This window comes from Cetorhinus maximus, chromosome 20, assembly GCF_964194155.1.
Source record: "Cetorhinus maximus chromosome 20, sCetMax3.hap1.1, whole genome shotgun sequence".
NCBI lineage: Eukaryota > Metazoa > Chordata > Chondrichthyes > Lamniformes > Cetorhinidae > Cetorhinus > Cetorhinus maximus.
Genome location: NC_135898.1, coordinates 74523122 through 74535891, shown reverse-complemented (window position 1 = coordinate 74535891; position 12770 = coordinate 74523122). Strand labels below are relative to the sequence as shown.

General features: G+C 42.1%; 1 protein-coding gene across 2 annotated transcripts in view; it reads right to left on the bottom strand.

Annotated features, from left to right (window-relative positions):
• adgra1b (adhesion G protein-coupled receptor A1b) overlaps window positions 1-12770 on the bottom strand; it is a 537318-nt gene that overhangs the window by 24965 nt on the left and 499583 nt on the right. For both annotated transcript variants that reach the window (XM_078564920.1, XM_078564921.1), the window contains one exon: window positions 3156-3301. In XM_078564920.1, coding sequence (XP_078421046.1) covers window positions 3156-3301 — 146 coding nt within the window. The remainder of the gene's footprint in view (window positions 1-3155; window positions 3302-12770) is intronic.

Sequence of the window (12770 nt, the reverse complement as noted above, 5' to 3'; positions counted from 1 at the left end):
GGTATTAGTACAACAGTTTCCCTCTCTCACATAGGAGCAAATGAGAAATTATGACTGATGACGAAACTTAAAAAAACAGAAGAAATATGGCATTGCTTTATGGAGTGTAGGAAAGGATTACGTGTTTACGTGTTGGACAATTATATGCATCTGAAAAAACCCACAACACATTGGTTTTATTAAATACTAATAGAGAGTACGGGAGACCACATAAAAAAATACACAAGTGCCTCCTTTCCAATAATCACTTCCTACACATACTTCTGGGCTATATTCATAGCAGTTTATGCTAATACATGAATTGAGTCTAAAAATCAATATTGCTTATGGTTTGTTATAAGTCTGTATTTTTGTGCAAATATTAGCTGTGATTTTAATGAACAATTTTATATAAATTTCCTTACCCCCTAAAGATAATGCCCTATGGTATTTTCATCAAGTGAAAGATAGTTAAGCAAATACCTTGGCAACAGCAAAATTCTAACACATAATCTTAGTCTTAGTGGGTAACGATATATATTCCCCAAGCTCCTCCACTGGGAACTATTTTGCTTCACACCAAGAATAAGATATTAAAGAAATTCCCTTGTAACATTGAACATGAGAAAATTAAGAAGTACAGAAGGATAGAAGAAAACCTTCTATTTCAGGCAAAAGGGGAATAACACTGCCTTAGAGTCTAGCAAAATGAGTTTAATGTTTAATATTTTACATTATTTGCCTTACCATAGAATCTGGTGTATTGTCCCAAGAACATAGAAAGTACATACACTGCTTTATGGCAGCTGACTTTCAAAACAATTACAAAGATGTGACTTTTGCACTGTATGTTACAGTAATTTCCTAGAAGTGTCTGTATTATATCAGGGCCAAAGTCTATATCCTATGGAATTTAATGTTGCAGCTATGTCTTAAAAATGGTGAGTGGTCACAGAATTCCAAAGGAACTGTACCAGTCGTGGTGCTGTTATGTGACAAACGGAAAAAAATAGGGCTCCATCTAATGTTAGGTGACAGCACAGCTGTCCACATATGCATCCCTCAAACAGAATACCATTCGTGGCAACTCAAGACATGTCAGCAGAAGCTGGCAGGGCTATAAATCAGCTTTAGCGATTGTAATCCACTGATGCTTTTAAAATTGAATCAAGAAGCAAAACAATTAATCAGTAAGCATATGCAACTAAATCCCACTGAGCACAGGAAACATTGCAAAATGGTAGGGCAAACAGACACAGCTAAGTGGAGCAGGGATGCAATTAGAGTTGCACCCATAAACCCCAAAAAGTAAATGCTGAAGGATCTTCAAAAATAATAAACATCAATGTTTACAGAGAGACTGAATGAGAAACTGCAGGAAAGAGCTGAGCATATTTTTCCTCCCAAGCCCCACCCTCCATAGAAAAATGAAGACCAACCTTCAGTAATGTTCAAATTGGAATCCTGAAGGAGAGTGCAACAGAGCAAAACTAATGGCAAAGAAATGTGAGAAACAAAACCAAAAACTTCATACCCCATCCGGTAAGCAATTACACCCACCTCATCCTTTGAACTAACCGGCACCCCACCCCCTCCGCCCCACCCCACCCCCGCTTCCACCCCAACACGAGCAAGAAAACTGATCGTTCCAATTCTGAGCATAAAGTCATAAATTGTGCTTAACTCACTCAGATCGAGTTCCCATTGGTGTGCATTTCCTTGCTGGCTGCAATTCCTCTTCCAGCCAAACTGTTGGCTGCCAATTCCTTATCCCATGAACACTATATTCTTATCCCACACCCTCACTCCACCCACCCCCTGACTGCAGTTTCCCTCTTACCCTATCAGTAGAATCTTCCGGTCGGCCTGCAGGGGCGGGCCCAACACACCGATGCGTAAAATGACGCGCAATGACGTTGGGCGTGCCTCCCGACATCATCTCGATATTTCGCTCGGTGAGCACATGCTGGAGGTGGCTGCGAGCCTGCCGAAATGTCAGCGGCCTATTAAGGCCATTAAGGAATTAATTGAAGTTGTTCAGAACGCTGCCTGTCCGACCTTAAGGCCAAGGGTGAAAGGGACAAGCGGCCTTCACGTTTTTCAGGAAACCTCATCCACGGGCAGGATGAGGTTTCCTGAAGCTTTTATAAAATAAATACATAAATTTTCCCACCTTTACAAACATGTCCCAACTCATGTGACTCAGTCACATGGGGGGATATGTTTGAATAAATTTTAAAATCTATTCTTCATTATTTTTCATAACCATTCAATCTTCCTGAAGCAGCTCCGTGCCTCAGGGAGACTGCTGTACATTTTTGTTTGCATGCGCGAAAGAGCGCAGGCCCTGACTCTCCCTCCTCCCCCCCACCCACACAGGTAGCGCTGAGCATTACCGGCCGCACATTACGCTAGGCCAGCTATAATTGGCCCGCCCGTATAAAATGGCGGCACACAGCCGATTGCGGGCGGTGATCGGCTCCACGCCTGCCCCCGCCCGTTCCCGCCCAGCCCGCCTGCCATAGGAAAAATCCAGACCTTAATTTTTCCTTTTGCCTCCCTTTCCCTGCCCCTGCTTTGCCGTCCCACTAGATCTGGATCATCACCCTGCGTCCTCCATTTCTCTCGGTCCTCTCATTTTCCTTCTCCCGTTCTTACTTCTCTCTCCTTCATCACTCTTGTTCTCCTTTCTTTCCCCTCTTGCCTTTCTTCCCTAACCTACCTCCTCATTTGCCTATTACTCAGACCACCTCCACCCCCACCCCCGAATCTCCCCAAACAATTCATCCAGCTCTCCCTCTAATCATTCCTCTTCCACACATTGGTCTAATTACCTCTTTCCCACAAACCCCAAATGAAATGAATAGTGCCCTTCATCTTGATGTCCCTTGTGCAACACTATATTAAAAATGGTGAGGAGTCACAACAGTCTGATGGTATTGCACCCTCTCTATTTGTGCTGGTGCATTGTATGGAGGGAACCACATAGATGGGGAGAAAATATTAAAATAAAAGCAGGGATAAAAACACACGGATACAAATGGACCAAAATCCTTCTTGGCAAATGCTTCCCAGGCCTCAAATTGTCTGTTAATTGCATTTACATTCTGCTCTTCATCATTAATCCAACGACAAGCTGTTGGTTCTTAGAAGGACCTAATGTGCTTAATCCTTACCTCAGCATTGGTTGCTGGGAATGTGGTGGCTGGTCAGTATCATGATACTGAGGGACCTTTCTTGTCACTTGCTTGTAAATATTCCTGGCAGTGACACAAATCCAGAAGATTGTAGATAGAGTGGAATAATGTAAAACAATCCCGACCTAAAACATAAAGATATCTGCATTATACAAGCAGAAGGAGAGAAAGCCAGTATAGGTATTTGTGGTTAGTTTAATGAATACAAATAACTTTGTTACAAAAAAAACCCTCTGTGGTTTCATTGCACATTATAAAATTCTTGTTCTCTTAGTAATTAGAGGATATTAGAATGAGAAGCTGTTCCTGCTGGCTTTTATTTTTAAAAAGTCTCATGAGAAGTGATTGAATATCTTGAACATTGCTCAAAGGGCACAATATGAATGAATCTCCCTGTATAACTCAAATTGGCAAATATTAAAATCTGTGTCTTATAATTAATCAGATCACATGTTGAATACATCAGTTTCTCACCATCTCTCCCAGTCTGGATTCTGTTCAACTGCAGAATACATTTTTTAAAATGGTTTTTTAACATATTTATGAAAATTTCACAGCAGATGTTTAACGTAACAGCAACCAAATTTACACAGTTATTCCTCCATATGCCTGTTGGGTCATGGGTGGAATTCAATGAAACACTCAAAAGAAGACTGAATATGTTGGTCCTACTCAAATATGGGGTTTCCCACTCAGCTTTTTAAAGTGACAATGCTTCTACCCATCCCTTACAAGGCTAATGACATGGCTCTTCTTCAGCCTATGTCTGGAAGCCTGAATGCTCTGCCAGACGAGGTGTACCAGCTTCCAGAAGGCAGCAAGTGGACTAATTAAAAATAAATTCTATCATTAATTTCCTGGTTAAGGATGCTCTCGGGAGGGGACAAGAACTAGCCACATATGATGGCCAGTCGCTGGAATTTCCAGTAGAGTGGAAATCAGTGGGCACTCACTTGTGATCCAACTAGCTGCTGGCTCTACACAAATGAAGTGTCCTCCCATTAACCCCCAAAACTCCAGCAGGGCCAGTGTTGGAGGGCACTAACAAGCATGTTCCCAGCATAACTGCTTGGACATCTTGGGCATTTTCAAAGCCATTGTGGTTGGAAGCTAGTCATTGTGTCCTTTGTGAGGAATGCAGCATTGTATCCAAGGTTTGATGTCTGTACAAGCATTTGTAAGTATGTAATTTGCTGGGGCATTGGTACTTAAAGTCTTTTCATTTTGTTAGAAGATTCCTTAAATTGCATTTGCAGAATCTTGTTAACATAATGGAAAAACGGTAATTACTGGGAGACAAGAAATCTTTCAGCAGGCAACGTGCACAAATAAGTACGAGAATTTATAAGTTGACATTTTGGGAGCTTAGCAAATGTGGCACTATGTCCGAGACTGCAATATACATGATGAACGCAGCGTGGGGAAGGGAGTTTTGTGTATAAAAGTCTGCATCTGTGATTTGCATCACAAATAGTTCCGTTCACAACCATTCTGTAGTCAATGTATTGCAGAAGTTGATAAGCTTAGTGCATCATTTTCAGCTAAGTTACTTTGATATTAGTGACCTTGAAAGCTGTGCATGCATTCCTCCAGGCCAGCCCAATTAATGACCAGATGAAGCAGATTTATTCGTTCTAATTGCTCTTGTACACCTGTCAACTTTACAGCTAAAAAATGCATCGCCAACCTTCTGTGTTCGAGGCATCCAGATAAAGGTTGATGTGTGTGTTAATGTCACAGCATTTTGGAGGATGTTTTTGTATTCAATATCTTTCAAATCTGTTGATCTCCTCTGGCATTGTTCATGTACAAATCAATATAAAAATAAAAATCGAGTGTCCCTTCCTGTAACTGTGCCTATTATCTAATGCTTGACATTTTCTGTACGTTTGTGTGTTTCCCACACTTCTTATGACTTTTGTGTACCCTTGCTCCTTGCCCTGTGCATCTCAGACTGCCTCCAATTCTTTGCTGTTATTCTGCTTCTCGCTTACTGCAAGTTCTTGTCTGCACTGCGCCCCTTAGTAACATTCTATGTCAGTATGGATTTCACATGCTCCTCTTATTGATTTACTGTATTTGTGTGCTCTGCAATTTTTATGTTATAAAAGGCTAGCTCACAACAAGATGGGAGTCAAAATGTAACTCTTCTGATATGGGATTCTGGGTCAGGCAGGGATATTGCTGGCAGAAGACAAATTGGAGATTGGAGATTGGAGCCTGGGCCAGACGGAGACAGGTCTAGATCAAAATAAGAATTGTCTGGATCTGGCCTGGGAATTAACAGTGGATCCGATGTCATGACCTTGAATCCCTGACCATAATATCTTCCTGCTGGTGGCATGGTAAATCCATATTTTTGGGTCTTAGTACCAATACATTTAGCAACTACTGTAACACAGGCTGACTAGATATTAAAAGAGGTCACGAGATTGAGTATGATCAGGGGCTAGAGCCTCGAGCCTACAGTGAGATCATACAATCCAATGTTAAATGGAGAGGGAGATTGGGAGGGGATGGATTAAGCTTTCAGATCCAAAGCTGGAGCAGGATGGGGAGCACAACAGAGTCTGACATCTAAGGCCGAAACTGAAAAGATTACAATGGGTTCTGGATGTAGGTGGACGAGGAGTCGGGGCTGTTCTTTCATCTTGGTCTCCTTATTTTTGGGGCTAGTAAGCAATGTTTCCTCTAAGCTGCCCGAAAGTTCCTGTGGAGGCCACGCATGAGGGATAAACATGAACAGATTATCACTAAGAGTGGTGTAACAAGAAGGTTAAGTTACCACACTTGTGTGGCAGCTCACAAAGGGCCTGTGCACTTAAATGAATCGGTGACACCCTCTTTTTTTTTTTGTAGTGCATGTGGCTGGTAAGTATTGCCAGCTTTGCAGCATTGTTGTTGAACGGCAATGAAAATTTTAAAAGGTTAAGCAGCATTGGATTTGGCAGGTTAGACGGCCTCCTCAACACCAATCCTACTGCCTGCCCCTTTGCTTTTAAAATTTACATCCACCACTCCCTCATGCACCTGACATGCAGAGCACAGCTAGAATACAGGGGAGTGTAATGAGGAGAAATGTGTACCATGGAAAATGTGGGCGGAGTGAGACCTGGATTGGTGGTGGGCCCTCCTGATCACCCTGAAATGACCACGGGTGGGGGGGGGGGGGGGGGGGGGGGGGAGTGACCCTCTGATTGGCCACTTAAGTGGCTTAATTGGCTGCATGGTGGGTGGCCATGCAACTGAGGAACTGAGGTGGCCACTGCTGGCAAAATGCTGTAGCGGTGGGGCAAAACATCAGGCTCCTGATGCCTTTCTGTGCCAGATTCCCAGCCCGACCACAATGGGCCAGGAAAACTCACGCTACAGTATCAGGGGGGTAGCCTAGACCAGCTGACAATGTCAGACTCATGACCATGTTAAAGACACAAAGTTTCAAATAAAGTAGGCAGTCAAAATAAGGACGGTGAGAGAAAATAGGAAACCCAGAATAATAATCAATAAAGGGCTGATAAACGTGAACAGATTATCACTAAGAGTGGTGGGACAAGAAGGTATGAACAAGGTTAAAAACAGCTCCAGGCAGTTACTGTCAGAAAACAGGATTCTGAGCTGAGGTTTTGGAATGCATAAAGGAAATCTTGATGGAATAGGATGGTTCAGTTGGATGGGCCAATTGTCCAACTGTGCCTGAAATTGGTGTTATGTTGTGATCACAGGCAGATAATGAATAGCATATTATCCAAAGCCGCCTAGCAAAGAAAAGTCAATCAGCACCATCCAGGTCAATCCTTTCCTCATTATCTCTTGACAGTCGGCAAAATCAGCCAGAGCGTTCTCAAAGTACAAGTGTTGCTTGAAGCAAACAAGAGTTCTAAAATGAGAACACATGTATATGTAAAAAAATGTTGTTCTTAGCTTGATGAAAGTACGGATTGAATTACGATTCAGTGATCTGGTTTCATCTGAATCATACTAATTTATGTCAATTACTTATTATAAACTTTGAAAGAATATCACATGAAGGCACGTTTGGAAACAATAGATCCAGTTCATATGTGGAGGGCGTGCATTGTTACATACCCTGGATTACATTAATGTAAAAATTGATATTGGACAGTACAAATCAACAGGAAAGTAAGAGGCATGGAATTTTCCCATGTGCCTAGTCTTAATAAGTGAATCTGCAACGTATTTACTAAATCCCTTATGAGCAATTAGGCATTATACCATCATAATAACACAACATGGTGTTCAATAGTGGTCAAAGAGCCTGGCAGCAAGATTAAGAACAGGTCCGACATGGTTACCAGCCTCAGATCATGCTACATGGCATGAGACAACACTCGACAAGCATTGGAGAGTGTTGAATATGCAGTAGGCTGACTGTGAAGAAAGGCTCTGAAGAGACAGCACCGAGATAGTGCTCAAGGAAAGAGCTGGTAAGCAGATGGATCTTTTGCAATGAGATTGCAGCACATAGCCTATCAGTTCTGTGGGCGGGACAGAACATCGAGAGGACCAGCACCGGGTTAGCTCAGTCGGGAAAGGCGAGTGGCCTGGGTGTGGGCCGGATCGCAAGGGAGAGTAATAAAAAAGGTCATAAAATTTGAGCCAGAGAAGGTTGCGATTATAATGGGCGGCTTAGGGAGTTGGTGAACAATAAATTGAATAAAAAGCAAATGTGTCATTATTCCGTGGTGCATTCCCACCACAAATTCTCTTCATGGGAGGAGCTTTGGGAAAGCACACAAAAGCGGCTTCAGCGACATTCTTCCCAGGTACTAAGGAAGAAGGAAGGTCAAAGGGGTATTGTCCGAATACCCACAAAATTCCCCAGCTTGAATTGGGATCCAGTTGATCTACTATCTGAATTCAAGGTCTTTAAACAGCCTACAGAGCTATGGTTTCTTGATTCAGGTATGTCTGAACCAGTCAAACAAGCCAGAAAAAATTAGCCTAGCAATTAGGAATGAAGGTCTACACAGGCTGAACACTTCAGGATTAACAAAAGAAGAGCTAAAGGGGCCCTAATGGATATGGACTACATTGGAAGACTGATTCAGAATCAGGTTAAACTTCTGTATTGATCAACTAGAGTTCATGTCATTTCAACAACAACCATAAAATCACAGAATCCACAGACCATTTCATCAGCCGATACAGAGAAAAGGGTACTGTGGTAATCTGATGTGCAATATACCTTTAAGACAAAATGTTGTAATGTAAGATCACATGATCTTGGTACTCAATAGCAGAGTAGCACAGGCTATCTCTGTAGTCAGTAGTCTTGAGTTAGAGTCTGAAGTGTAAAGACAGAGTTTTGAGTTGTAAGCACACAAACCTAACTGCTGAGTTCCTTTTGTAAATAAACAGAATGTGTTCCTTCTAAGAACGGTCTACTGATCTTCTCTGTCTTGGTACCAACTCAGTCACCCCGAAACAAGTGGGCAACCTGGATCTTTTTGACCCAACAAACTAGGCCACTGGATCCAGCAAACAGGCGACGAGAGTAAAAGGCAAGAAAAGACACGAAAGGACGAGGTAAAAAGCAAGAACGAGCGAAGGAAATCAGAAGAAATGAGACTGGGCCGTACCTCACACGGTAGTTGTAAGTAAAGAAAACATTTCCTTCCTGATCATTGAAGCAATCCCCTTGGAGCATGCTGCAATTTGGTAGAGTGGAGCCTTTCGATCCAACCTCGGACGACTGGTCTCACTATGTTGAACGCCACGCATTTTTCTTCCAGGCGAACGACATTGCGGAGGAGGAGAAGAAGCACGTGATCCTGTTATCCACGTGTGGGAGTAAGACGTATGGATTAATTCAAAATTTTTTGGCACCCAGTTCCCCAGGTTCAAAAAGTTTTGATGACCTAGTGAACCTCGTAAAGAATCATTACCTGCCTAAGCCGTTGGAGACGATGCAACGGTTCAAATTTAACTCAAGGAATAGAGCTACGGGGGAGATAGTTGCTTGTTATGTGGCAAGTCTGAAACAATTAGCTGAATATTGCGAGTTTGGTACATCTATCAATGATATGCTTAGAGATTGTTTGGTGTGTGGTATAAATGAAGATGCGATTCAGAAGAGATTACTATCTGAAACAAAGTTAGCTTTTCAGAAGGCATTGGAAATTAATGGAAGGTGCAGTGTGAAACTCGATAGCCATGTAGTAAGCACAAAATGGTGTCATCCTCCACGTTGGGTGGGGAGACTCAGCCAAAAAGAGCACAAAAGTGCAATGCTTTACTCAGAAGCGGGGAGCAGCACCGCTAGCAGGCAAATTAAACGTGATAACTTAGCAGTAAAAACATGGCATAATGATAACAGACATGGAAGCAGACAACCTTGTAATGAATCACAGTTTAAAAAGATCGAATGTTTTTTCTGTCATCGAAATGGACACCTCATAAGACATTGTAAAGATAGAATTAGGCAAACTTTCAGACAAAAGCAAAATCCCAATGAGATTAACAGCGTTGAAAAACCTTAAGTAAAGATTCAGATATTTATTCATTATATAATTTAAAGGTAGGAAGAACAGAGCCTATCTATGTAACCATGAGAGTGAATGACAGGCCAATCAGAATGGAGGTGGATACTGGAGCAGCCACTATGGTGATAGATGAGCATACTCTTAAATACCTGAATCATGGGGAACATAAACTAAATTTGGAAGAAACTGATGCCAAATTGAAAACTTACACAGGAGAAGACATACAAGTCAAGGGCATATGTAAAGTCACAGTACACTACGGAGTATAGTACAGTGAAATTGCCCTTGATGGTGGTAGGAGGAGAGAGACCTAGTCTCCTCGGACGAAACTGGCTGAAAGAAATTAAACTGGAATGGACTGAAATCTTCTAACCGAGAACTAACGGGCTATCAGAGCTCCTATAAAAACATGCCTCAGTTTTCAGGACAAACTTGGAAAGATTGAGGGGCTACAAGGAAAAATTAATGTAGATCCAGCAGCAAAATCAAGATTCATGAAGGCAAAACCTTATGCAATGGGGGAAAAGGTAGGCACCAAACTCGACAGATTAGAAAAACTGGGAGTGATGCAACCAGTGCAGTTTTCAGAGTGGGCAGCACCAATTGAATCTGTTCTCAAACCTGACCGAAGCATTCAAATTTGTAGGGGCTACAAATTAACAGTCAATAAAGTGGCTAAGTTGGACAGACACCCCATACCAAAAATTGAAGACGTGTACGCTAAACTGGCAGGTGGAACTACCTACACGAAGCTTGATATGAGTCATGCTTATCAACAATTGGAATTAGAGAAGGCCTCCCGGAGGTTTGTCACCATAAATACACACAAGAGATGGTACCAATACACCCATTTACCTTTTGGCATATCTTCAGCTTGCGCCATGTTCCAAAGAACCATGGAGAGTTTACTACAGCAACTGCCCCACGTTGTAGTTTATTTGGGTGACATTCTCGTGACTGGGCTCACTGAAAAGGAACATTTGATGAACTTGGGAAGATGTTTTGAAATGTTTTTTGCAGGTTGGAGTGCAGTTAAAAAAGGAAAAGTGCACATTCCAAACAAAAGAAATAACTTACCTAGATCACAAGGTACATTCACAAGACCTACATCCAGTTGAAGAAAAGGTGGAAGCCATTAGAGAAGCACCAGCGCAAAGAATACATCCGAACTGAAATCATTCTTGGCGATGATCAATTACTATGGATGCTTCTTGCCTAATTTGTCGACAGAACTGGCACCCATTGTATTACTTGCTCAAGAAAAACCAGCGGTGGTCTTGGCAAGCACCACAAGAAGAACTTCAACAAAAGTGAAACAGTTGTTACAAACATCTACACTTCTAGTACATTTTGACCCCAAAAATAGAGCTGGTATTATCGTGTGATGCATCTCTCTATGGAGTGGGAGCAGTGCTTTCCCATCGAATGGATGATGGATCAGAACGACATATAGGATATGTATCGAGAACACTCAATGTAGGAGAAAAAGGCTACTCAGAAATAGAAAAAGAAGGCCTGTCAATCATTTTTGGTGTTAAGAAGTTTCACCAATATGTACACGGTTGTCATTTTACTATTATATTGGACCACAAGCCATTATTGAGGTTCTTCAGCGAAGACAAGGCTATACCCCCTATAGCCTCGGCAAAAGTAAAAAGATGGGCATTGAGCGTGGCAGCTTATGAGTATACTTTCATTCATTGACCTGGAAGTCAAATTGCAAATGCAGATGCACTCAGTTGTTTGCCCATGCACCTAAGAGATGAGGATGCTCCAATTCCTCAAGAATTTGTTTTATTGTTGAACTTCCTGGACTCATCTCCAATGTGTGCTAGACAGATTAAAGATTAGACAAGTCGAGACCCAGTCTTATCCAAAGTGTGAGATCACTGGTTGTCTAGTGGCCTCCTTCTGTGCTGTAACCTTTCTATGGTTCTATGGTTCTAAGTCCTTCATGATTGGTCACAAGAATAAGAATCTGATGAAATGAAACCGTATTTCCAGAGAAGATATGAAATAACCAGCTAGGGAGGTATCTTATTGTGGGGAGCACGAGTGATTGTTCCTCCAAAAGGACAAAAACCATTATTATCTGAACTTCACAGTGCACATCCCGGAATTTCCGGAATGAAGGCAATAGCGTGCAGCAATCTATGGCGGCCTGGGATGGATGGAGAAATAGAAAACTTATTGAGAAGTTGTATGCAGTGTCATTAAGTGCAAAAATTACCTTCAACAGCTTCATTACACCCCTGGGAGTGGCCAGGAAGACCATGGATGCGAGTACACATCGACTATGTGGGACCTTTTATGGGAACAATGTTTCTACTGATCGTCGATGCGCATTCAGAATGGATGGAAATATAGGAAGTGAGTCGCGGGCATCTTCTGCTACAATAGGCAAGCTACGACAAAGTTTCACAATCAACGGACTACCTGAAGTTGTCATATCAGACAATAGAACAGTATTTACGAGTGCCGAATTTCACCTATTTATCAGTCTCAACGGTATTACTCATGTGAAAACTTCACCATACCACCCTTCCTCAAATGGACTGATCGAGAGAGCAGTTCAGACGTTCAAATCTGGTGTGAAGAAATTGTCTGGAGATTCTATAGCAACTAAATTAGCACGTTTTCTTTTCCATTATAGAACCACCCCTCATACGACAACAGGTGTCACACCTGCAGAACTGTTGATGAAACGCCGTCTCTGATCAAGATTGAGCCTAATTATGCCAAAGCTGGCGGGGAGAAGGTGGAAAGGAGTCAGGGAAGTCAGAAAATTGGCCATGGCTGTCACAGTCATGACAGGACAGTAAACGTAGGAGAGACTATTTGTGAAGAATTTTAGAGAAGGATCAACATTGTTGTTTGGTGAAATAAGTACAGTAACAGATCCTCTTTCCTACCACGTGAAAGAGGAAGATCGAGTCATATGGAAACACGTGGATCATATAAGAAGGGGAGAAACAAAATACCCAGAAATGATTCCACCAGTGTTCATGACTGAATCAACTTCTCCTGTTGAAAGAACTCAACTGAGTACAGATGTGTCTGAAGGGCTGACTGTACCTGAAAGAGTCGAAGA